The following is a 27,265-nucleotide window of genomic DNA, read 5'->3' as shown; positions in this document are numbered from 1 at the left end:
ACAGAATGTTGGGGAAAATTTTCCAGATTCTGGAATTTTTTGCAATCAATGGAACTTTCTCAATTTTCTTGTTCTAATCACTACCAAAACACCTTATACAACCTTAATTGCAACATACAAGCATCATACAACAAATTGGATAGAAATTCCTCAAGCCCTAGTTCATCATATAAAAGGGGAAAACTTCCAAATTCATCACACCCACTTGCATAATCATGAAATCAAGCCAAAACTTAAGCTAAAACACATCTTAAAGCAAGATTCAAAGTAACAAAGATCATGATCAAATGTTGGTACCTCAAAAGCAAGGGTTGATAAAGTGATCCTTCACCCCCTTTGATATTTCTTGGTTCCTCAAGCTTCCCAACTCACACTTAGTACTTTAATCGGTTTAGAATTGGATTTGTTACTTGGGTTGAAGCAAATCAAGAAGAAAATGGTGAACTCTTGCTCTCCCTTTTTCTCTCTTCTTACTCGGCCAAGATGCAGAAAATAATGAAGGAGATTAAGCTAAGTTTGTCTTATAAGAAGGTAGAAAGGTAAGAATTAATTCTAACCACAAGTTTGGCCAACACTTGGCTTAACCTTAACCACAAAAATTTTCTCTTTCCTTCCTTGCATTTGAGCCACAAATTTCGGTCAAAGCTGCTGCAATTTAAGAAGATATTTTTCTCACAAGTCAATAAACTTGTTTGGTAAGAAAAATGGTGGTCAAGTGGTTCGTTCAATCGGTAGTGCGCGGGACCCGCCGGTTCGCGACGTTTTTCTTAAAAACACACGTACTAGGGTTTTTACTTCCCATTCACTAACCTTATATCATTGCTACTAGTCACATATTATTTCTCACTTAAAAGTCACTTTTAATCCCCAAACCTAATCCTTGCTCCGTACCGAAAATTCATCCGGCGGAAAAATCGCGAAAACCCTAATTTGCTCAAATCTTGAAACCGAAGTGTGAAACCCTATTTTCTAGGTTTATTGGCACTTATTGTGGGGTGATTGAGTAGTAGGGCCATTATAAAGTGGTATTTGTCAAAGAAAAGGGAATTTTAAGAAAAATATAAGGAATTTGCACGGCTTCTAGCCGGATTCTCCACAAAACACTATTCACCAGAAATTTTTCCCTTTTCTTCTGCCTCGGGGCGTTACAACTCCCCTCCTTAAAAGAATGTCGTCCTCGACCTTTCAACTTGTACTAATCAGATCAAAATAGTTCTCGAAAGTCGATCACGTATTAAGAATCATTTCAATCTCGCTTATCATAATCAAATACTAATCAGATCAAATATCTCAAAGGTCAATCACATACTAAGAATCACTCATTACAATAAAGTAATACAAGTACTCCAATCCAACTTATCAAATATTCTTGATCCAATAGATAGTCAAACCAGTAACGGGATCCTTATACAAAAAGGGCTCGAAATCGGACTTAAAGTCCCTGGTATTTGGAAAAATAATTCAGGACATAACGATATCTCAGGTCAGAAATTACCCCTGGTGGTGCTTTATAACACAACAAGCTAGCACTCAGCTATACTTCACCAGAGCCTCAGATGCAAGATTTTGTCCATGGCGGTGCTGGACAACACAACAGGTTAGCACAACGGCTATACCTCGCCAAAGAACCTCAGTTCAAAATTTCATCCTTGGTGGTGCTTTATAACACAACAAGTTAGCACAACGGCTAAACTTCACCAGAGGATCTTAGCTCAAGAAATTGGCCCTGGTGGTGCTTTATAACACAACAAGTTAGCACAACGGCTAAACTTCACCAGAGAGCCTCAAGTCAAAGTTTCATCTCTGATGGTGCTTTATAACACAACAAGTTAGCACAACGGCTAAACTTCACCAGAGAGCCTCAAGTCAAAGTTTCATCTCTGATGGTGCTTGGAAACACAACAGGTATGCCTCGCCAAAATAATGGCGGTGCTTGGTAACACAACAGGCTATACCTCATCAGAGAGGTTTAGTTCAACCGCTACAGAGGAGTAGTAGCCGGTCTACAACCAAACAAGTACGAAAATGTTCAGAAACAGAGTCAAAAGCAGGGTTCAAGTATATCGGTTCAAAAGCAGGGTCAATTATTTCAGGTTCAAGGAACACGGGTACGAGTAGAAACTCACTCGCCTAGCTTATGCCCAGTAATTCACACTCTCAAGCAGTCATCAAACTCATATCCACATACAGATCATATATAAATCAAGATACTTGCTCAAGAGTAAATACTCTATTTTCAGTTAGGTCAGGTCTATCCAGTGTATGTAAGGTACACTAGCCGATTCAAATTCAAGTCTACTTACAGGTCGTATACAAACCAAACTACTTGCTCATTCGTAAATGAAATACCATATATTCAGTCAAATCACGACCACTAAGTGTACGTAAAAGCACATTTGCCTAAACAATGTTCAAGTCTCAAGTGTACTCAGCCTAGTCAATTTCCGACAGTTCAAAGTCAGTCTCAGGCAGTTCAAGTAGTTCAAATCCCAACACTTACAAATCGGGTGGTGCCATCCTTAATCAAACAAGAAGACTAGATGAAGGTTGCAAAATCAAAAATTTTCTCAACAATCCAGCCACCACCATAATGTATCAAAACCCAAGCCAACACTTATTGGACAAGTCCAAGTCATTATTTCCATTTCCTCATTCAGTTAAGTCTTGAGTACAAGACAAAATCTTCTGCGCTCTATCCTGTGCCATTACAACTTATCTCAAACTCAATCATAATTTCTATTCCCATCATCGTACATTAAACCATATTCCGTCTAAAATTCACGAGAATTTCCTCAGGAAAAATATCGGGTACACAAGTACAAGAATTCAAACTAAGAAACTTCACGACTCAGACCATATGGTCTTAAACGAAGCTCATCAAGTCATATCTTACGTGTACCATTTTCAAGATTCACAACTGACGCTCCAAAAGAACACTGAACGTACAAACCAATCCCACAGTCCGGCATCCTAAACTTTAAGCCTAGGATACACTACAAAGATCTGAAGCCTAAGCTCTGATACCATTTGTAACGACCCCACCTCCCCCTAAGGCGAACCAAAGGGTTTAGCGGACCGCTTGCCCAGCTCTCACCGAGACTCACTCACTCACTACATTCCTAAAGTAAATTACAAGGTACAACTCAAATAATACATCCAATTCTCCACAATTACATATCTTAAGCGAAGCGGAAACCAATTCTAAGCGTAAAATGTAGATTTACATCTGATTCAATTCCAAATATTTATGCAGGCCCAAAAGTACATAAACCAAAACCAAAACTAAACTATACAAGATGTACGCCATCCAGCCACACAAAGATCCAAATACAAGTTCTTCCTTTACCTCGATCCCTGTGGGGAGAAGAAGATAATAGGGGGTGAGCTAGAAGCTCAGTGATTGACTAGTAAAAGCAACAGCCAAGTATATTTCACAATAAAGCATTGATATGATGTCATGATGCAGTAATCAAATGTTCATTTATTGCTCATGTGAGCCAGTTAAGTTCTTGTACTTAAATATCCAACGCTCGTTTAGATCAGGTAACCATGAAACAGAAGCAAGGAGCCATCGGGCTCCAAAGAATATGTAAACAATAGTGGAGACATTGGTTCTAAGCACAAGACTTTCCAGGAACTCATTGGAGCCAAATTATGTCATGGCACACACCCGAACCCAAATGATATGCAATGGAGTAATAAATGCAAGAATTAGTTCAAAAGTAACTTTAGGAACAGTCGAGGGATTACTCACTCAAACTATAGTGTTTCAAGTAGTCACGTTCAATTATACTCCAGGTTTGGAGTCCAGATCTGCGATAGAAATCCAATTTGAGAACTTTGAAACACGAGTAAGATTTGAAACTTAAACGTTCCGTTCATAAGAATCAACCAATTGAAATTCATTTGAAAGGCATTCGTGAAACACTTGCTCGCTTTTCAAATCATAAGGTTTTTGTAGCATATATACTTGGAAAACAACACTTGAGTTGAAAGTACAAGGAAATACAAGTTTACATTGGCCATTATATCTTTTCCTCAAGGGTACAAGTTCGTTTAGGTTTTTAACGTATAACCCTCGATAAAAAAGTAGTAAAGGTGCTCGCTAGTTTAAGTGATAATCACTTAACCTTCACTCAAGTTGCAAATATAGTTTTCTAGTTCTCGAGTAAAAATTCGGGCAGCATGCCCTTTGTTTTTACCTAATTTTCCAGCCATTTAGGCTTCATTATTTTTCCTCAACCAAAACCCAACATCACATATATCAGCAATTCATGTCAAGAGCCGTTCCATAGGCTCACAATATCATAAGAACAAGATTCACAATAATAGCAAGTGCAGAAATTCAATTTAGCAAAAGACAGATTTGACGTATGGATGCGGAAATAATGTATCCGAGGCTACGCTTATCGGATTGAGGCGAAACCTATGCCGTTTCGAAGCTAAGACATAGGGCTACAATGTTCATTAAGGTCACTTAGTCCAGTTTCTAATGTAACTTAGTCAAATCCTCAAATTACAGAACCAAAATCCACTTTGTCGGCTGTTTAACTGCATTACACTGTAATGGACATATCTCAGGCTACAAAAGTCCAATTCTGGTGTTCTTAGAGGCATTTGAAAGCTAAGTCAGAATACTACAACTTTCATGTTTTGGAAAAAAGCTAAATCAGTACGGATCCTAGTCGAAAAACGTGATAAACTGGACAAACTGATCACACGGACTGCTGGGGAAAAACTTAAAACAGTAAGGGTATTTTGGACTTTTCACGACCTACGTTGCTCCGATTGAGCTGAAATTTTGTAGGACCCTATAAAATACCATTATATACAACTTTCATTCTTTAACCTAAGGCCAATTCGGCCTCTATAATAGGGTTACAAATTCGGACAGAATGTTGGGGAAAATTTTCCAGATTCTGGAATTTTTTGCAATCAATGGAACTTTCTCAATTTTCTTGTTCTAATCACTACCAAAACACCTTATACAACCTTAATTGCAACATACAAGCATCATACAAAAAATTGGGCAGAAATTCCTCAAGCCCTAGTTCATCATATAAGAGGGGAAAACTTCCAAATTCATCACACCCACTTGCATAATCATGAAATCAAGCCAAAACTTAAGCTAAAACACATCTTAAAGCAAGATTCAAAGCAACAAAGATCATGATCAAATGTTGGTACCTCAAAAGCAAGGCTTGATAAAGTGATCCTTCACCCCCTTTGATATTTCTTGGTTCCTCAAGCTTCCCAACTCACACTTAGTACTTTAATCGGTTTAGAATTGGATTTGTTACTTGGGTTGAAGCAAATCAAGAAGAAAATGGTGAACTCTTGCTCTCCCTTTTTCTCTCTTGTTACTCGGCCAAGATGCAGAAAATAATGAAGGATATTAAGCTAAGTTTGTCTTATAAGAAGGTAGAAAGGTAAGAATTAATTCTAACCACAAGTTTGGCCAACACTTGGCTTAACCTTAACCACAAAAATTGCTACTAGGGTTTTTACTAGGGTTTTTACTTCCCATTCACTAACCTTATATCATTGCTACTAGTCACATATTATTTCTCACTTAAAAGTCACTTTTAATCCCCAAACCTAATCCTTGCTCCGTACCGAAAATTCATCCGGCGGAAAAATCGCGAAAACCCTAATTTGCTCAAATCTTGAAACCGAAGTGTGAAACCCTATTTTCTAGGTTCATTGGCACTTATTGTGGGGTGATTGAGTAGTAGGGCCATTATAAAGTGGTATTTGTCAAAGAAAAGGGAATTTTAAGAAAAATATAAGGAATTTGCACGGCTTCTAGCCGGATTCTCCACAAAACACTATTCACCAGAAATTTTTCCCTTTTCTTCTGCCTCGGGGCGTTACACTATGAAACTCTCAACTTCATCATGCAATTACATGGCTAGACAGTTAACATTTCCAGCTCGAAATTAAATTTAAACAACTGTTATAATCTTCAAAATTTCCAGGTTCAAACTCACAGCAGTTCACAAAAACTTTCCAGCAATTGTATGTTCTTAACTCCAACTTTTCCTTGGCCAAAACAGGGTATTAGTTACTCAAATTCGACATGTAAGTTTTTAACTATCCAATTAACATTTCCAGTTCAAGATTATATGCAAACAACAACTAAAATCATCTCAAATCTCTAACTCAGGTCTCTCGGATTACCAAAGAAATTTCCAGCAGCTAATTGGTCAGAAAAATCCAAGTTTTTCCCTCGGCTGAATCATTGTTTAAGTACCCAAACTAACATGCAAGGTTGCTTACTGAAATTACTTATCATTCCCAGTTCAAATCAAGTTCGACTAGCAGCTATAAACATCCACAGTTCCAGAAATTCATCCAACTAGCCTCGGATGAGCATATATGCAGCAGCTTTCGGTTTTAAATTTTTTTTTTCTTTAGTCGAAGTAATTAGCTACATGCAAAGCTCAAACACGTAGTTATTAACCAACTAATCACAGCTCTAAGCTCAGAATACTTCAATTAATCAAGATTAAAGCTGCATTATCAAATTAATTCTCGAAAATTCTGATTTCTCATGCGCATCAGAATTTCTTCTTCTAAATCACTTATCCGAATGCTTAAAATCCACATGCAAGGCCCTAACCATATTAATCATCCAAGCTTTAGTTAGCTAAACATAATTACAGTTCCGGATTATCACAAGAAAGCAGGTTTAATCCAACATTTCTTAATCAACTCTCGGCCGAGTCATTTTCTTCCCAAGACAGGTTTTCCTCATGCTTCAAATTCATCATCCGGATGCATAAATCGACATGCATGGTCTTAATCATCATGTTTTCACGTAGCTAATTCCATTTTTGTGCTTAGATGGTTATAAATAAACAAATTAGAATCTGCATCTTTCGATTTAACTCTACATGCATGCTCCTAATTAACTCAATCAACCTCTAACTAGTTTAATCCAGCTCAGAGATTACCTCAGCCCGCGGACAGATCAGAAAAATTTCTGTAGCTCGCGGTTTTCTCCTCCCTTGCTCTCGGATGCAGCTCACTCTCTCTTCTCAAACGATACACACGAGGTGAAGGTGGAGTACGGTGGTGGTTTGTGATGCAGAAATGAGGAGGGTGGAGAGAGAGGGAATGGCTCGCGGTTTTTGAGAGGGAGGTTGAGTGCATGAGGTGATGGAGTGTGGGGGTGGTGAAGGTGAGCATTGGCCAAATGGTGAAGTTGATCATAATGCTGTCCGGAAATGTTTTGGGATTGCATGGTGATTTTGTGATATTGTGAAGGGTAGTTTAGACATTTCACATGGCCCTACTAATCCTTACTTGAGTCCTTGATTTTAACTTAACACCAAAAATTTATTCCGAATGCAAATTAAACTCCTAATGATGCACTAATCCCACAAGGTTCAATTATCGAAATTTTTACGTCCTACACGTATTTAGTATACTTGTATTGTTTTTACCTAAAATTTATCGGCTTCATCCTATCGTGAGAATTTTTGGTAGTATTTAATGTTATTCGCTAATTAGAATTAATTATTGGACTTCAAGTAATTTATTTTAAGGTAGTAAAATTAATCCACTCAGGTGATATTAATTTAGCATAATAAAACTAAGTACTTTAATATTTTATTTTGAGGTGCTAAAATTTATTCTAACTCTAAAAGTATTAATTTAGTCTAGCAGAACCAAGAAATTTCATGTCTTAGGAAAATTATATTATTCTTTTCATGAAAAGTATTTTTACGCACTTATTTTGAAACAAGTGAAAGTACTACTAGAATTTACTAATGAATTAAAAATGCAAATAAAATATGAAATGATATTTGTATATATATTTTCAGGGTTCTCACATCCTCCCCTCCTTACAAAGAATTTTGTCCTCAAAATTCACACTTCCTAAAGAAATAAATCGGGGTACTTTTTCTGCATTTCTTCTTCTAACTCCCAAGTTGCTTCCTCAAGTCTGTGATTTCTCCAAAGAATCTTCACCAGAGGAATTTTCTTATTTCTCAACTCCTTCACTTCTCTTTCCAAAATCTTGACTGGTCCTTCTTCATACGTTAATGTCTCATCTACCTCAATTCCTTCCAATTGCAGCACATGGCTTGGGTCGGGGTGATATTTCCTAAGCATGGAGACATGAAATACATCGTGAACCTTGGCCATGCTCGCAGGCAGCTTCAGCTGATATGCTACATTCCCAATTCGCTTCAAGATCTCAAAAGGTCCGATATACCTTGGTTTTAGCTTCTTACCCTTCTTGGATACTACTCCGCTCTTCAAGGGTCTAACTCTTAGGAAAACTTTGTCTCCTACTTCAAATTCCAAATCTTTCCTCCTTGTGTCGGCGTAGCTCTTTTGTCTACTTTGGGCAACTTGAAGCCTTTCTCTAATTAGTTTTACTTTCTCCTGGGCTTCTACTATCCAAGGTATTGCTGTTGGATTCACCACTTTCTTTTCTCCAACTTCATCCCAATGAATCGGAGATCGACACCTTCTTCCGTACAACGCTTCATAAGGTGCCATTTGGATCGAAGCCTGATAGCTGTTATTATATGCAAATTCAACTAAGGTCATGTATTGGCTCCATTTACCTCCAAAATTTAGTATACACGATCTCAGCAGATCCTCCAAAGTTTGAATTGTCCTTTCCGACTGCCCGTCGGTTTGGGGATGGTACGCAGTACTAAATTTCAACTTGGTCCCCAAAGACTCCTGAAATTTCTGCCAAAAACGTGAGACAAACCTTGGGTCTCGATCAGACACGATACTTACAGGGATACCATGTAATCTTAGGATCTCTTCTGTGTACAACTTGACCAGTTTTTCCAAAGAGAAGCTCATGCTCACTGGTAGGAAATGTGCAGACTTAGTGAGTCGGTCATGTGACAGCCCCACCTTCCCCTAAGGCGAACCAAAGGGGTTAGCGGACTGCCTGCCCAGCTCTCGCCAGGACTAACGAGCAGTTACACGCGATCTAAAACGTTTCGGGAAAGTAAAAGCGCGCTCGGACAAGCCACAAGTAGCAAAATAACAAAATGAAAAAAAACGAAAACGATGAATAGTGCCTGGAACAGGGGAATCCGGCCGGAATCTGGCCGGATTAGCGGCCGGATTCTTGGCCGGATACTGTCCAGTGGCTAACTTTCAGATTCAAAATTTTCCCCAAGCAATCCGGCCGACAATCCGGCCAGTTTCTGGCCGGATTCCTGGCCGGATTCAGTCCAGTGCTCTTCGGTCAAAAATTTTTCTTTTGCCGTTTGAAAGCCGAATCGTTCCGAAGTCCAACCCAACATCAACCAAACATGAATACATGGAAATTTAACATTTACAACCACATTGGCATGTCAAAAGCTATTCATCATGGATACACATGTTCGGTTTGCCAATCAAAAGATGAACCCAATACACATTAGGGTTTCATGCAAAGAGCTATTCAAAATAGACATATACATGGCTCAATTTGGCAACCAACAAGTATGATCTTCCAAAAATGATCATTTTCCTGTAAGGAAAACAAATGGAACGGAGTGAGCTAAAGCTCAGTGAGCAACTATCACATAATCAACAAAGATCACTTAAACATAACCGTTCATTTCAAGTATACAAATAAGAAGCAAAACAAATCGGTAAAAGGATACCGACGGCTCTCAAGAGCCCATTTCCACGCTTACATTCTTGATCCAACTTCATTGACCCTCCGTCAATGTTAAAAGTACCAAACCGTAGACCTCACTTCACTTCCATTCCTTCCACCCAACATACCCCAATCGGGCCCGCACTCCAAGCAGTAGCTTTAGGTGATACTCGAGTACACCGGAACCAAGGGTCTCATTACCACAAGATTCCCATTTCAGTCCCCGTGGCTAGTCAATTTTCACGACCAAGCCCTCGCTGGCTCGATTCAAGTGACTACCAACGGGGTCGAGCTCAGTAATACAGTAGGGCCGTTGGATACTCGTCCAACCGACACCCAAACAATATCCCATGAATGGAATCCAATAACTCATATATCTGTACAGTAATACAGTGAAACGGTAAACAGTCATTCACAAGAATAAAAAGAATTAGGGCGGTCAAGTACACCCTCACCCTAAACATTTCCAATAGCCAAACAAGCCTTCAAGGCATCACAATCACATATAGTAAAGCCACATTATAAACATCCAAGTGAGTAGTATACTCACTACTCACGTAGGTGAGGTTTCATGCACCGTCGTCCAAAGTACGTCGTGCACTAACGTCACGCCCTAGAACACGTAAACAAATACCATAAGACTCGATAACGAGTCATAAAGCCATGCCAATCGCAACCCCAATAGGGTTTCATATGCATATATAAGCATGATAGCAAACCAGAAAATCAGGAAATGCAACTATATTAGCCCTAACAACAAAAACAGTTTTGGCCTCCTAATGCGGTAATGGCACAAAATGCGCTACGCTTATCGGATGAGGGTGTAAGACCCACCATCTTGAAGCTAAAAGACAGGGCTACAACAATGTAGAAGGCCACTCAGTCCAAATCCTAGCACAACTAGGTCAAATATGCAAAATACCAAACCAGAACCGAGATTGCAGGTTTACAAATCACACTATGCTGTAATCAGTACAACTCAGTCTATGCAGGTCCAAATGCAGAAATTCCAAAGGCATATGATAGCTAGGCCATCAAGCTACATTTCATCAGAAGACACCAACATCCAAATCCAAAACAATTACAGTCAAAACATACGATTGCAAGCGCAGTTCGTACATTCTGATCAACCCAGAACAGCAACAGTAAAATCGACATATCTCATTCTACACTACTCCAAATGACCTCAAACACATCAATACCTACAACTTTCATGTTTTAAGAAATGGCCAATTCGGCCTCTAACCATATGATTCAAAACCGGACAGAAAAGGGGGTTATGAAACCCTAACTTCCTCAAATTCCTTCCAAACCCAAAATTGGTTGCAATTTCCTATCATTTACATCCACTAAAGTCATTACCCCTCATGACAAACCATCATAAATAACCACAACCTCATGATCACATTAAACCAGAAAATTCATCAATAAAATAAAAACTTCACCAATTCATCACAAACCAAGAAACAAACCACAAATTTCAGCACTTTAGCCACCACTAGGCACAAATTAAGCATCATTAAGTGTAGGAGGAAGTGTAATCACCACTTACCTAGTAAACAAGAGAAGAGGAGTTGTAGACCACCTTAGCTTACTTGGACACTTCACCAAAGCACTTACTAGCACCTAATGGAGGAATTTTATGGAGTAGAAACAATTGTAAGCAATTGGTTTGGATGATTTGAGCTAGTTGGAAGCTTAAAATTGGAGAGGTTTTCTTTCTTCTTGAGCTTAAGGTAGCCGGCCAACATAGAGAAAGAAATGGTGAATTTTGAGTCAATTTTGAGATATTTAATCCAAGGGTAAGAAAGGTCAAAACAATGAATAGTTGTCTTAAGCTTCCTCCAATGGCAATGTGACACTTGTCACTCCATTAAATGCATTTCTATCCTTTTGTTTCCTCTCACATCAATCACATCTCATTCTCTACTTATCTCTTAACACCCGATAAATTTTACACAGTATCCGAAACTTAACCTTATTGGCCGAATTTTTCCGAACTTTTCGCACTAGTGGGGCCCACGTCCATAATCTATCCGTAATTTTTCAAAAACTACCCAATACTAGAAAAATCATCTAAAAACTATAATTACTCATAAAATCCACCAAGAAAATTTTCCTAAGCCAGAAAATGCAGAAAACATGCAATTAAAGGGGAAAACCCTAGGAAAATTATTAGGGGAAATACGGGTTCTCACACTCTCTCCCCCTTAAAAGAATTTCGTTTTCGAAATTTCTCACCTTAACTCCCAAAAAGGTTTGGATACTTCTTTCACATCTCTTCCTCCACTTCCCAAGTAGCTTCCTCTATCCCATGGTTTCTCCATAGCACTTTTACTAATGGAATCTGTTTGGTTCTGAGCTCTTTGACTTTCCGGTCAAGCACTTGGACAGGTTTCTCTTCATAAGCAAGCGATTCATCTACTTCAATCTCCTCCGGTTGTAAGACATGGGATGGGTCGGGATGATACTTCTTTAACATCGAGACGTGAAACATATCGTGGATTCGAGAGAGAGACTGGATGGCAGTTCCAATCGATACGCGACCGCTCCTACTCTCTGCAGGATCTTGTAGGGTCCGACGTACCGCGGTTGAAGCTTCTTTCCTTTGCCCGCTATAATACTTCGTAAGGGTGTGATCTTGAGAAACACGTGGTCTCCAACTTCAAACTCCAAGTCCTTTCTTCGATTATCCGCGTAGCTCTTTTGTCAACTTTGAGCTGTTTGGAGTCGTTGCCGTATCAACTTGACCTTCTCTTGAGCCTCTTCCATCCATGGAATAGTTGCCGGGTCTAGTGCTTTCTTTTCACCAACTTCGTCCCAGTAAATCGGCGAGCGGCATTTGCGTCCGTAGAGAGCTTCATATGGAGCCATCTGAATCGACGAATGGAAGCTATTGTTGTACGCAAACTCTACTAAGGTCATGTGTTGACCCCAGTTGCCTCCAAAATCCAGAATGCAAGTTCGTAGCATGTCCTCGAGAGTTTGAATTGTCCGTTCTGACTGTCCATCCGTCTGAGGATGATAGGTCGTGCTCAAATTGAGTTTAGTCCCCAGGGTTTCTTGAAACTTCTGCCAAAATCGAGATACGAACCGTGGATCCCGATCAGAGACGATGCTCACAGGAACACCATGTCGCCTTACTATCTCGTCCATGTACAGTCGGGCCAACTTGTCCATGGAATACTTCATGTTCACCGGCAAGAAATGGGCGGACTTGGTTAAGCGATCAACGATCACCCAAACGGCATCGTGTCCTCTTTGCGTCCTCGGTAAACCGGAAACGAAGTCCATTGTGATGTTTTCCCACTTCCACTCGGGTATCTCCAAGGGTTGTAACAGACCCGATGGTTTTTGATGCTCTACTTTCACCTGCTGGCAAATGAGACACTTTTGCACGTACTGAGCGATTTCCCTCTTCATATTGTCCCACCAATAGATTCCTTTCAGGTCCTGATACATCTTGCTGCTGCCCGGATGGATTGTATACTTGGACCGATGAGCTTCCTCCAGAATTTCCGTTTTCAACGATTTCTCCTTGGGTACCACTATTCGGTTTCGATATTTCAAAATGCCCTCAGGACTAAAATTGAAGTCCGTTGTTTCTCCCTTCTCCACTTTCTCTCTTCACTTCCGTACCATCAAATCTTCGTTTTGCGCCTCTTTAATGCGTTCCAGTAGAGTGGAGGTCACCCTAACATTGCTAAATAGCACCTTATGGCTCCCAAGACAGGGTCTCCACTCACATACAGATTCTAATAATTCCCACTCTTTAATCATCAACCCTGCTACTTGCACCTTACGACTCAAGGCATCGGCTACCACATTTGCCTTTCCCGGATGATAGTTGATTGTGCAGTCGTAATCTTCCAAAAATTCCATCCACCGTCGTTGCCTCATGTTCAGTTCCTTCTGGGAGAAAAGGTACCTAAGACTCTTATGATCCGAGTACACTTCAAAGGTCACCCCATATAGGTAATGCCTCCACTTTTTCAGAGCAAACACAACCGCGGCTAGTTCCAGATCGTGGGTCGGGTAATTCTGCTCGTGAAGTTTCAACTTCCTAGAGGCAAAAGAAATTACATTACGGTTCTGCATCAAAACGCACCCAAGGCCTTCTCGCGACGCATCTGCATACACCGCGAACCCGTCCACTCCATTTGGTAAGACCAGTACCGGAGCCGTGGTCAATCTTCTCTTTAATTCCTGAAAACTTGTTTCGCATCGGGCGTTCCAAACGAACCGACCATGCTTCTTCGTCAAGTCAGTTAAAGGTCCTGCTAGTTTGGAGAAATCTTTAATGAAACGGCGGTAGTACCCAGCTAGCCCTAGAAAGCTACGAATTTCCGTGGGAGTTTCTGGTCTCTTCCAATTTGTCACGGCCTCTACCTTTGTCGGGTCCACCGAAATACCTTCGTGAGAGATTACGTGCCCTAGGAATGCTACCTTCTCCAACCAAAACTCGCATTTACTAAACTTGGCGTACAACTGATGTTCCCTTAACGTCTGCAACACCACTCTCAAATGCTCCTCATGCTCCTCGCGTGTCTTAGAGTAGACCAAAATGTCATCAATGAACACAACGACAAATCGGTCTAGATAGGGTTTGAAAACCCTATGCATTAGGTCCATAAAGGCGGCGGGAGCATTGGTCAGTCCAAAGGGCATAACGGCGAACTCGTAATGCCCATATCTCGAGTTGAAAGCAGTTTTCGGTATATCCTCCTTTCTAATCAACAACTGATAATAGCCTTGTCGGAGGTCCAACTTTGAGAAGACCACTGCTCCTTGCAGCTGGTCGAACAACTCATCGATGTGGGGCAGTGGATATTTATTCTTGATCGTAACATTGTTCAGGCCCCGGTAGTCAATACACATCCTCAAGGTTCCGTCCTTTTTCTTCACAAATAAGACAGGAGCTCCCCAAGGAGACCCACTCTCATGAATGAATCCCCGCTCCAAAAGGTCTTGTAATTGCAACTTAAGCTCCTTAAGTTCCGCAGGCGCTATTCGGTAAGGGGTTTTTGAGATAGGTGAGGTTCCAGGTAACAGATCTATTTGGAATTCTATCTCCCGTTCTGGAGGTAAAGCTACTAACTCATCAGGGAAAACATCTGGAAATTCCCTCACTACGGCCACGTCTTCCACTTTTAACTTATCTGTAGGGGTGTTAATCAAAAAGGCCAAAAATCCTTGCGCCCCTCTACTTATCAGTTTCCTAGCTCGAATGCCCGAAATCAAAGCAGATGAGGCTAACCTACCCCTTATATCCAACCTTAAGGTTGCCTCGCCAGGAATGCGAAATTCTACGACCTTCGTTTTACAATCCAGTTGGGCGTTATATTTGGCTAGCCAGTCCATACCCAGAATCACGTCATACCCCTTAATGGACAAGCTTATCAGGTCTCCTAAAAACCTCTTTTCACCTACCCATACATCACAATCCCTATAAACCATACTAGTCACCAAACATTGATTTACCGTGGGTGTACTAACTTCTAGGTCATATGGTAAACTAGCAGGTTTTATATCGATGCCACACATGAAATCAGGGTTAACAAACGAATGAGTGGCACCAGGATCAATTAAAACTTTGGCAAAGCGGTGGAAAATAGGGATCGTACCTTCTACGACCTCCGAAGACTCTGGGACCTGATGGGGCTCTAAGGAGTACACCCTAGCTGGCACTTTCGGTTTGGACCCATCTCCCTTTGCTGGTCCAGCATTGGTTCTCGGCGGGGGTTGGCTTCCCTTTCCATCTTGTTTCAGGACCGGGCAAGTAGCCAATTGGTGGTCCGCGCTTCCACATCGCAGACATTTACCCTGTTTCCTCCAGCAGTTATCTTCGGTGTGGTTTGGCTTCCCGCAATGCCCGCAGGGTCCGCGAGGTGCTGAAGCCGAGCCACTCTGAGCATTTCCCCTTGGTCCTCGCTTAGCTTGGCCACCCCTGAATGGAGTCCCTCTACCTGAACCAGATTGTCGACCACCTCCCGTTCCTCGTCCAAATTTAGAGGGAGTGCTCTTCTCTCCCTGTCCAGAACTACTCCCAGGAAAGCCACGCTTCTTCGCCTGGAAGTTCCGGACCTGCAACCGTGCACTTTCAACTCGTTGGGCCTTTTCTACAACCTCGCTAAACGCAGTGATTTGAGCCACCACGAGGTCTTTCTGAATCTCAACATTCAAACCCTGAATAAAGCGCCGAATCCGTCGTTGTTCAGTCTTGATTAACTCAGGCGCAAACTTGGACAGGCGGGTGAATTGACTCTCATATTCCGCCACAGTTTGAGTCCCTTGGCGGAACCTAATAAACTCGTCCTCCTTTCTCTCTTGGACTAGAGGAGGGAAGAACTTCGCATTAAACTCTCGAATAAAGTTCACCCAAGTCCTGGGCATCTGCTCCCGTTCCCATTTCTGTCGGATCACGTTCCACCAGGAACGGGTCGCCCCCTCAAGCTGGAACACGGCAAAGGTCACCTGCCGTTCGTCAGGGTAGTGTAGGGCTGCAAATATATCAACCATCTTTTCAAGCCATCTCTCGGCAACGTCCGGGTCGGGTCCCCCAACAAACTTCGGCGGGGCAAACTTTTGAAAGCGCTCGAGAGCTCTATCCTTGCTCTCGACATGATGGCCAGGGTTTCCGGGGTTTCCAGGGTTAGGGTTTGGGTTCTGGGCTTGTTGCTGCACTACTTGTGCAAGCAGGTTTGTCATTTGCTGCATAGCAACAGCTATCTGCACATTAGGGTCGGCTTGGGGTTCAGGATCGGGTCCAGTCGAGATTTCCCCCGTACCCCTAACCGGTGTGGGTTGTCTAGTTCCGCGCCCACGTCCCCGACCACTCCGAGTACCTTCCATAAGGTTTACTTGGTCTAGGAAAGAGTACTAAACCAAAGTCGTAATAAGGCATGTTAGTAATACGCAAAACTTTCACATTAACACATATTGATACATTGCAAACATGATCACAAACATATATATACAACCAAGCAAGATCAAGCCACACACATATATACAATCAGTCGAGTCATGTACAGGCAAGTCAGAAAAACATAGACGATTCCCCGAGGAATGGCCTTATCAAAAGAAATTTACACGTAGCTAATCCAACAACCAAACGATTAGCTAAGGCTCTATCCCTATCCCTATGTACATACAAAAACCACCAAACTATCCCAAAAGAAGCCTAGAAGTCAAGGCCTAGTCAGTTGCCGGGGTCTGGGACCCAGGCGATGGGGTAGACTCCTCTCCAGCCTCGGCCCCCGCACACGAGGCCTCATCGCTACACTCCTCAAGGCCGTCGTCACAAAGATTAAGGATCGACTCAGCGCGACCCCTGACCTTACGAGCTCGCTTAATCTCGCGCTCTCGTGCCTCCCTCAGTTGAGCGCAGAGATCGTCAACCCTATCCTCGACCTCAAGCACATCGTATTCTAACTCTTTAATATGTGCAGCTTGCTTCTCGTTGGTCGCCCTATCCTGGATCGCCTCAACCTCAAGTCGAGCATTCTCTCTAGCCAACACCTTACGCTCCTTGTCCAGAGCAAACACGAGAGCGTTCGGATAGGCATACTTCTCTTTACACGCGCACCGTCGAAGAAGGTTAGACGGGCTCCAACGAATAACAGCCCCTCTCGGCCGTATCTGATATGGGATCACGGGGAGTGCTCTGCGAGGTCTCACTCCCGAAGGACTAGCACTAGAGTCACCCTGTCCGGCCATCCTACACCACAAGAACAATTAACCATAAATATAAGCTTACAGGCCATAAACAACAAATCCTCAAATCAAACAGTCCTATAACACCCAGGCTAATTCAAACCTAGGCTCTGATACCACCTGTGAAAGCCCCACCTTCCCCTAAGGCGAACCAAAGGGGTTAGCGGACTGCCTGCCCAGCTCTCGCCAGGACTAACGAGCAGTTACACGCAATCTAAAACGTTTCGGGAAAGTAAAAGCGCTCTCGGACAAGCCATAAGTAGCAAAATAACAAAATAAAAAAAAAACGAAAACGATGAATAGTGCCTGGAACAGGGGAATCCGGCCGGAATCTGGCCGGATTAGCGGCCGGATTCTTGGCCGGATACTGTCCAGTGGCTAACTTCCGGATTCAAAATTTTCCCCAAGCAATCCGGCCGACAATCCGGCCAGTTTCTGGCCGGATTCCTGGCCGGATTCAGTCCAGTGCTCTTCGGTCAAAAATTTTTCTTTTGCCGTTTGAAAGCCGAATCGTTCCGAAGTCCAACCAAACATCAACCAAACATGAATACATGGAAATTTAACATTTACAACCACATTGGCATGTCAAAAGCTATTCATCATGGATACACATGTTCGGTTTGCCAATCAAAAGATGAACCCAATACACATTAGGGTTTCATGCAAAGAGCTATTCAAAATAGACATATACATGGCTCAATTTGGCAACCAACAAGTATGATCTTCCAAAAATGATCATTTTCCTGTAAGGAAAACAAATGGAACGGAGTGAGCTAAAGCTCAGTGAGCAACTATCACATAATCAACAAAGATCACTTAAACATAACCGTTCATTTCAAGTATACAAATAAGAAGCAAAACAAATCGGTAAAAGGATACGGACGGCTCTAAAGAGCCCATTTCCACGCTTACATTCTTGATCCAACTTCATTGACCCTCCGTCAATGTTAAAAGTACCAAACCGTAGACCTCACTTCACTTCCATTCCTTCCACCCAACATACCCCAACCGGGCCCGCACTCCAAGCAGTAGCTTTAGGTGATACTCGAGTACACCGGAACCAAGGGTCTCATTACCACAAGATTCCCATTTCAGTCCTCGTGGCTAGTCAATTTTCACGACCAAGCGCTCGCTGGCTCGATTCAAGTGACTACCAACGGGGTCGAGCTCAGTAATACAGTAGGGCCATTGGATACTCGTCCAACCGACACCCAAACAATATCCCATGAATGGAATCCAATAACTCATATATCAGTACAGTAATACAGTGAAACGGTAAACAGTCATTCACAAGAATAAAAGAAATGAGGGCGGTCAAGTACACCCTCACCCTAAACATTTCCAATAGCCAAACAAGCCTTCAAGGCATCACAATCACATATAGCAAAGCCACATTATAAACATCCAAGTGAGTAGTAGACTCACCACTCACGTAGGTGAGGTTTCATGCACCGTCGTCCAAAGTACGTCGTGCACTAACGTCACGCCCTAGAACACGTAAACAAATACCATAAGACTCGATAACGAGTCATAAAGCCATGCCAATCGCAACCCCAATAGGGTTTCATATGCATATATAAGCATGATAGCAAACCAGAAAATCAGGAAATGCAACTATATTAGCCCTAACAACAAAAACAGTTTTGGCCTCCTAATGCGGTAATGACACAAAATGCGCTACGCTTATCGGATGAGGGTGTAAGACCCACCATCTCGAAGCTAAAAGACAGGGCTACAACAATGTAGAAGGCCACTCAGTCCAAATCCTAGCACAACTAGGTCAAATATGCAAAATACCAAACCAGAACCGAGATTGCAGGTTTACAAATCACACTATGCTGTAATCAGTACAACTCAGTCTATACAGGTCCAAATGCAGAAATTCCAAAGGCATATGATAGCTAGGCCATCAAGCTACATTTCATCAGAAGACACCAACATCCAAATCCATAGCAATTCCAGTCAAAACATACGATTACAAGCGCAGTTCGCACATTCTGATCAACCCAGAACAGCAACAGTAAAATCGACATATCTCATTCTACACTACTCCAAATGACCTCAAACACATCAATACCTACAACTTTCATGTTTTAAGCAATGGCCAATTCGGCCTCTAACCATATGATTCAAAACCGGACAGAAAAGGGGGTTATGAAACCCTAACTTCCTCAAATTCCTTCCAAACCCAAAATTGGTTGCAATTTCCTATCATTTACATCCACTAAAGTCATTACCCCTCATGACAAACCATCATAAATAACCACAACCTCATGATCACATTAAACCAGAAAATTCATTAATAAAATAAAAACTTCACCAATTCATCACAAACCAAGAAACAAACCACAAATTTCAGCACTTTAGCCACCACTAGGCACAAATTAAGCATCATTAAGTGTAGGAGGAAGTGTAATCACCACTTACCTAGTAAACAAGAGAAGAGGAGTTGTAGACCACCTTAGCTTACTTGGACACTTCACCAAAGCACTTACTAGCACCTAATGGAGGAATTTTATGGAGTAGAAACAATTGTAAGCAATTGGTTTGGATGATTTGAGCTAGTTGGAAGCTTAAAATTGGAGAGGTTTTCTTTCTTCTTGAGCTTAAGGTAGCCGGCCAACATAGAGAAAGAAATGGTGAATTTTGAGTCAATTTTGAGATATTTAATCCAAGGGTAAGAAAGGTCAAAACAATGAATAGTTGTCTTAAGCTTCCTCCAATGGCAATGTGACACTTGTCACTCCATTAAATGCATTTCTATCCTTTTGTTTCCTCTCACATCAATCACATCTCATTCTCTACTTATCTCTTAACACCCGATAAATTTTACACAGTATCCGAAACTTAACCTTATTGGCCGAATTTTTCCGAACTTTTCGCACTAGTGGGGCCCACGTCCATAATCTATCCGTAATTTTTCAAAAACTACCCAATGCCAGAAAAATCATCTAAAAACTATAATTACTCATAAAATCCACCAAGAAAATTTTCCTAAGCCAGAAAATGCAAAAAACATGCAATTAAAGGGGAAAACCCTAGGAAAATTTTTAGGGGAAATACGGGTTCTCACAGGTCAACTATTACCCAAATTGCATCAAATCCTTTTTGGCTTCTAGACAATCCTGTTACAAAATCCATTGTTATATGTTCCCATTTCCATTCAGGGATTTCTAACGGTTGCATCAAACCAGAGGGCTTCTGATGCTCAGCTTTTACTTGTTGGCAGATCAAGCATCTCTGTACAAACTCTGCCACGTCCTTTTTCAAACCTTCCCACCAGTATTATCCCTTCACATCATGATACATCTTGGTCACCCTTGGGTGTATAGTATATTTCGATCGATGTGATTCTTCTAAAATTCCTTTTCTTATCTCTTCATCTGCCGGAATCACAATTCGATCTCGAAACCTCAATACACCTTCAGACCCTAATTTAAAGTCTAGTGTTTCCCCTTTTTGCACTTTCTCCAAATTCTTCTGAATCATAGGGTCTGTTTTCTGCGCCTCCTTAATACGCTCTAGTAATGGTGACTTTAAAGACAAGTTCCCAAATAAAACCTTCAATTTCTCCAAGCGAGGGTTCCAACCACTTATTTCTTCTAACATGTCCCACTCTTTAACCATTAACCCTGCTACTTGGGCCTTTCTACTTAGAGCGTCAGCTACCACATTGGCTTTTCCTGGGTGGTAATTAATCGAATAGTCATAATCTTCCAGAAATTCTACCCATCGCCTTTGTCTCAAATTTAGTTCCTTTTGGGAGAACAAATACTTGAGGCTCTTATGGTCCGTATACACCACAAAAGTCACACCGTACAAGTAGTGTCTCCATTTCTTTAAGGCGAAAATTACTGCAGCTAGTTCTAGGTCATGAGTTGGGTAGTTTTGTTCGTGGGGTTTCAATCTCCTAGAAGTATAGGCAACTATCTTACCCATTTGCATCAAGACACACCCTAGACCTTCTTTAGAGGCATCGGAATACACGGTATAACCTTCTCCTCCATCAGGTAATACCAAAACAGGAGCGGATGTTAAACGCTTCTTTAACTCCTGAAAACTTGACTCACACTTCGGAGTCCAAATAAACTTAGTCCCTTTCTTGGTTAGCTCGGTCATAGGTCCTGCAATTTTCGAAAAATCCTGGATAAACTGCCTATAATAACCTGCTAGTCCCAAGAAGCTTCTAACTTCAGTTGGAGTTTCTGGCTGTTTCCAATTCATAACGGCCTCAACTTTTGCCGGATCCACGGCAATCCCCTCTTTGGAAACTTTATGCCCTAGAAATGAAATCTCATCCAACCAAAACTCACACTTACTGAATTTGGCATATAGCTTATGTTCTCTTAGTATCTGCAAAACTACCTCCAAGTGCTTAACATGTTCCTCTCGAGTTTTGGAGTAAATCAGGATATCATCTATGAAAACCACTACGAACTGGTCCAGATACTTCTTAAAAATTCTCTGCATCAAATCCATAAAAGCAGCTGGTGCGTTGGTTAGTCCGAAAGGCATGACTGCGAACTCAAAATGTCCATACCTTGTACTAAAAGCAGTCTTGGGTATATCCTCCTTCTTAATCTTCAACTGATAATACCCTTGCCTTAAATCCAGCTTAGAGAAGACCACTGATCCTTGCAGTTGGTCGAACAAGCTATCAATCAACGGTAGAGGGTATTTATTCTTAATTGTAACCTCATTTAACCCTCGGTAGTCGATACATAGTCTCAAACTTTCATCCTTTTTCTTGACAAAAAGAACGGGTGCTCCCCATGGTGAGTCACTCTCTTTCACGAAACCTTTCTCCAACAAGTCTTGCAGTTGAATTTTCAACTCCTTTAGCTCGGCAGGAGCCATTCGGTACGGAGTCTTAGAAATTGGGGCCGTTCCAGGCATCAAGTCAATCTTAAATTCCACTTCTCTTTCCGGCGGTAGAGTCTTTAGCTCTTCGGGAAAAACATCCGGAAATTCCCGTACCACTGGTACATCCTCCAACTTCACTTGATCACTGGGAGCATTAATCAAGAAGGCTAAGAAACCTTGCGCTCCTTTAGACAACATTTTCCTTGCCCGAATTCCTGAGATCATAGCAGACGATGCTAACCTACCCTTAACATCTAACCTCAGGGTTGTTTCTCCAGGTATACAAAATTCCACCACTTTTGCTCGGCAGTCAAGCTTAGCATGATAATGGCCTAGAAAATCCATTCCTATTATAACATCGTAACCTTTTATGTCCAGACTGATTAGATCCACTAGCATTTTATGCTCTCCAATCCAGAATTCACAATTCTTATAAGCCAAGCTAGTGATTACATTCTTATTACCCATTGGTGTTCTAACTTCAAGATCGAAGGGTAGTCTAACAGGTTTCACATCTATTCCAGACATAAAAGATGGATTTACGAATGAATGGGTTGCACCAGGGTCAATTAACACTCTAGCTAAACGATGAAAAATCAGAAGTGTACCTTCCACAACTTCCGAGGAATCAGGTACAGGTTGGTCATCTATAGCATACACTCTAGCAGGAACTGTCGGCCGGCTCCCTCCAGATGTGTTTGGCCTAGCGTTTGGAGTAGTCCCTTCCTGCACTTTTGGACAACCAGAAATTTGGTGCTCACTACTTCCACACCTCAAGCACTTTCCTTGCTTCTTCCAGCAACCGTCTATAGTATGACCAGGTTTCTTACAATAGGCACAAGTCACTTGGGGAATTATTGCTCGGCCTCCCGACGAGGTGTTCCTAGGTTGTCCCCTTCCATTTGGTCCCACTCTAGTTCCATTATTTCGTCCCCCTGCATTCCTTGCCCCGGTTCCTCTTGCTTGTGCGCCTCATGGTGCTCCAGGACTAGTCACTCCACTGGTTCCTCGGCCTATTTTGGCCGGTGGAGCATTTCCATATGCCGGCTCCCGACTACTGCTAGGAGCAAATCTTTTCTTGGCCTGAAAAGATTTCACTTGAGCTCTAGCTACTTCAACTCTCTGGGCTCTCTCGACGGCATCTGCAAAAGTGTCTATCCTCACGACAGCTAAACCTTCCTGTATTTCCACATTCAACCCCTGCACAAACCTCCTGACACGCCTTTGCTCCGTGGCTATCAATTCAGGAGCAAAGCGGGACAGCTTCGTAAATTGGACCTCATATTCGGCGACACTCATCGCCCCTTGCTTACATTTTATGAAGTCGTCCTCTCTCTTCTCTTGAATGAGAGGTGGAAGAAATTTGTCATTGAACTCCCTTGTGAAGTTCGCCCAAGTCCTTGGAGTATGGTTCGTGTCCCAGGTAACCCTTACCAGGTTCCACCAGGAGCGGGCAGCTCCCTCAAATTGGAATGTGGCAAAAGTCACCTGTCGCTCTTCCGAATAGTTTAAAGCTGCAAAGATATCGGAGATTCTCTCCCACCATCCTTCAGCTATCTCCAGTTCGGGTCCTCCATAAAATTTGGGAGGTCCGAACTTCAAAAACCTCTCCAGTGCCCGATCATCGGAATCGGCTGGACCTCCTGGGTGATGCACTGGTCCAGAGGCTTGGTGTTCAGTCAAACGCTCTAAGACATCAGTGATACGATTGATTGCGGTGGCCACTTGGTCTCCGGCCACACCTTCTTGCCCTTGGTCTTGATTGACCTCGGGTTCCCTATCACCACCCGATTCCGAGTGTTGTCTAGTGGGTCTCCCACGGCTCCTTCCTATCACTTGGCGATCCATAATTTAGTTATGCCTATTATGAAAAGTAAGGCAATTAGGGGAGTTGATTGTTTATTTATAACTGTTATTATTCTCTATGTAACTAATAATCAACTTGGAAGTGGAGGGAAAAAAGAAAATAAAGCACTTAGCATATATTCATGCGTGAAAGTCATACAGATAACAGGTTGGGACATTTTCCAAAAATAAGGCACATGAGCTAACAAAATACATACAAATAATCCCTTAAACAAAAATTAGGGATATGGCGCCTTGGAAGCAAGTCATCCACCTAGACAAAACTTGATGACTTAACTAATGTCCCCCTTTCCTAACCCTACATATCTAATATAGTCAAGGTAATCCCAGCCTAACCCTCAGCAGGGCTGTCAGGGGTAGCGTCCTCCGCCGGATCCCCCTTCAGGTCCTCCTCCGGATCCTCCTGCTCGACACCCTGAAGGATACTCGTGGCCTCATCTATCATCATCGCGGCATCAGCCCTGATACCGGCACTCCTATCACGTATCCCCTCGGCCAATCGAGTCACTCTCGATCTCTGACGCGCTATCTCCACGCGAGCAGCCTCCAGCCTAGCATGCTCAGCTGCTATCCTCTGCTCTAACTCAGCTATACGGTCAAACTGAGTGTCCACCATGATACTCAGCTCCTCTACATCCTGAGTCAAAGTAAAGTTAGCGTCCCTCAACTGGTGACGCTCATCATCTAGGGACAGTACTAGCTCATTGGGATAGGCATGGGTGGCCCTACACTGACACCGAGGATGTCTATCAGCTGGGGAGTAGCGTACATGAGCTCCTCCACCTCGTGGCCTATAGGAGATGGACCTAAGAGGCTCTATATGTCCATTAGACGCTCCATTATCATTAGCATGTCCATTACCATTCTCCATACCTGCAAGAGAATTAAAACTTAAAGGTTAGAACTTAAATAACTAACTGAATCGAATATTACTTAAGATATATCTAATGGTCTCAGTTCTTACTTCTGAAAAGGATTAGGGTTTCTAACTCGTCTAATATATCTCTCAGATAACTTTTCTAACCTAGGCTCTGATACCACCTGTGGCGACCCCACTTCCCCATAAGGCGAACCAGAGGGTTGGCGGGTCGTTTGCCCAGCTCTCGCCAGAACTCACGCAAGCACACTAACCCAAATCCTTCCGAAGATTAACCTAAGCTATTATAATAGCAATTCTTCCAAAATAAATCGATTTCTAATACCACATTAACTTCAAAGATAACCGCATCCGAAGTTAGCCAATCAGCGGCTCCTAAACACCTCACGCGTTACATTCAAGAGGAAAAGTCTTACAGTTTCCAAAACATATAATTTCATACAGACCGAATATATTCACATACAAGCCAAATATCATAATCAGGGTTTACACTTTTCCAGCTTCAAGTGGCAATCCAAAATGAAAGATAAAATGCTTAACTTGGAATTCATTACAAGCAGAAATTTAAATTCAAGTTGTTCAATTACATTCATAGGAAATATAAGCAGCTCAAATTCTTTCAAACTTCACAGCCTGTAAGGAAAACAAATAAACGTGGGATGAGCTAAAGCTCAGTGGTGCCCCAAAACATGCAATTAAATAAGCAAATAGCAAGTATCGATTTCGACTAAAGTAAACAAATAAGAAAACGTATAACGGCACAAGGTAGGATACAGGGGCTCTCAGGAGCCATTTTCCTCGTTTGATCACCATTCATCGTAGTTGACCCTCCGTCAACTCTCACTACTTATAGTCCATGTTGATCCTCTCATTTTACTCCTAACCCGTCACCGTTCTTACCCCTGTCCCGGGCCCGAACGCCAACTAAGGAAGCAGTATACTCGAGATATACCCTTAGAAAATTGGGAACAGTATACTTGCGTATACCCTCAGAAAATTGGTCGAGGAATTCATCCAGCGATGTTACGGTAGTTGGATTCACGAGTCGAGGGATTCACCCAACGATGCAACTACGTTTAGATTCACGAGAAAATGTTTCACGCAAGTCACCACTCGAAAGGCTAGTGCGATCAAGTACACACTGCTCACTTCGATGGATCAGAAACCACTTTTTGGCAATTATCACATATCAAGTCAAGAAAGCACTTTAATCAAGTAGGCACAGAACAAGCAGGGATACTCTCCAAGAGTGAAGTTCAGATGTCAAGTTGAGAATCAAATTCCGCGTCCTCGCAATATCCTAAAATACCAAGTTTTAAGAACTATAAGTTTTACTAAACAAACTCTTGTTTTGTATATAAAAGGTTATCTTGTATAAAACTAATTTAATTTCTCGAAACAAATCAATAATTCCCTTGGAATTAAGGCTAGTAAAGAAATAAAATATCTCGTATGGTTTCTTTAAAGGTATTTCCCCTCTGGAGGGCAAACTAGAACCAAATTAATCAAGTCTTCTTTCCGAACAAGTTTTCTATATCCTTTAGTTAAAATCGCTAAAATCTTGTGTTTTGGAAATTTCCTCTAGAAAACTAGCAAGGGACTGGTCTTAAAGAAAGAAAAGGAAATGAAACAAGACTTAGGGTTTTAAAAGCTAGAAAAGTTATTTTCTATAACTATCAAGGCTAGTTTAAGTTAAAGGAAAGTTGTCGGTTGGCAAAAATTTAGGGCAAACTACTAATTACTGAAGTTTATCGATTAATACTAGCGTAAAGATATTTTTGATTAGCTTGATCAAAATTGCTCGAGTTCACAGGGTCGAATCGACTTTCACAGGTTCGATTCTATTTCGAAGTCACATTATAACCTAGATTTGCCAACAAATAAAAATCACTTTTCAATAGCAAATCACTAGGGCTTCGTCAATCATTAGCCCTAGGTTTCAATAAATTCATTTCTGATCAATAATAAAATGAATGACCAAGGCTTCGTCAATCATTAGCACTTGGTTTTGGCAAGCCCATATCACATTTCAACTTAATCAAAATAAGTATAAGGCCTCCACGCAATTCTAGCAGTTAATTTCATCACACTTTAACGTTTATATAAAATCATTCAAATGGCCAAGAGCTTCATCAATCATTAGCTCTTGACATCAAATACTCAATTTAAATCACAACTCCATTCAAGACAAGAAGAGAACTATATCCAGCTTGAGTCTCTAATGACTCTAAGAGTTCAAATTTTCCTTTTCTTGTTTCGATAGTCAAGAAAAATCCCAGTAAATAATTTTATCAAGACCGGATTGCACGTAAAGTTTACTC

General features: G+C 41.7%; 1 protein-coding gene across 1 annotated transcript in view; it reads right to left on the bottom strand.

Annotated features, from left to right (window-relative positions):
• Window positions 1–24,049, bottom strand: part of LOC140015219 (uncharacterized) — a 37,616-nt gene extending 13,567 nt beyond the window's left edge. The window contains exons 1-6 of the mRNA XM_072067132.1: window positions 23,636–24,049; window positions 23,198–23,380; window positions 21,274–22,927; window positions 20,761–21,021; window positions 20,426–20,610; window positions 16,845–17,263 (exon numbers count right to left, since the gene is read on the bottom strand). Of these exons, the coding sequence (XP_071923233.1) occupies window positions 16,845–17,263; window positions 20,426–20,610; window positions 20,761–21,021; window positions 21,274–22,927; window positions 23,198–23,380; window positions 23,636–24,049 (3,116 nt within the window). The remainder of the gene's footprint in view (window positions 1–16,844; window positions 17,264–20,425; window positions 20,611–20,760; window positions 21,022–21,273; window positions 22,928–23,197; window positions 23,381–23,635) is intronic.
• Window positions 24,050–27,265: the final 3,216 nt, after the last annotated feature.

This window comes from Coffea arabica, chromosome 10e (genome assembly GCF_036785885.1).
Source record: "Coffea arabica cultivar ET-39 chromosome 10e, Coffea Arabica ET-39 HiFi, whole genome shotgun sequence".
NCBI lineage: Eukaryota > Viridiplantae > Streptophyta > Magnoliopsida > Gentianales > Rubiaceae > Coffea > Coffea arabica.
The sequence above is the reverse complement of the archived record's forward strand: the minus strand, read 5'-3'. Positions and strand labels throughout refer to the sequence as shown.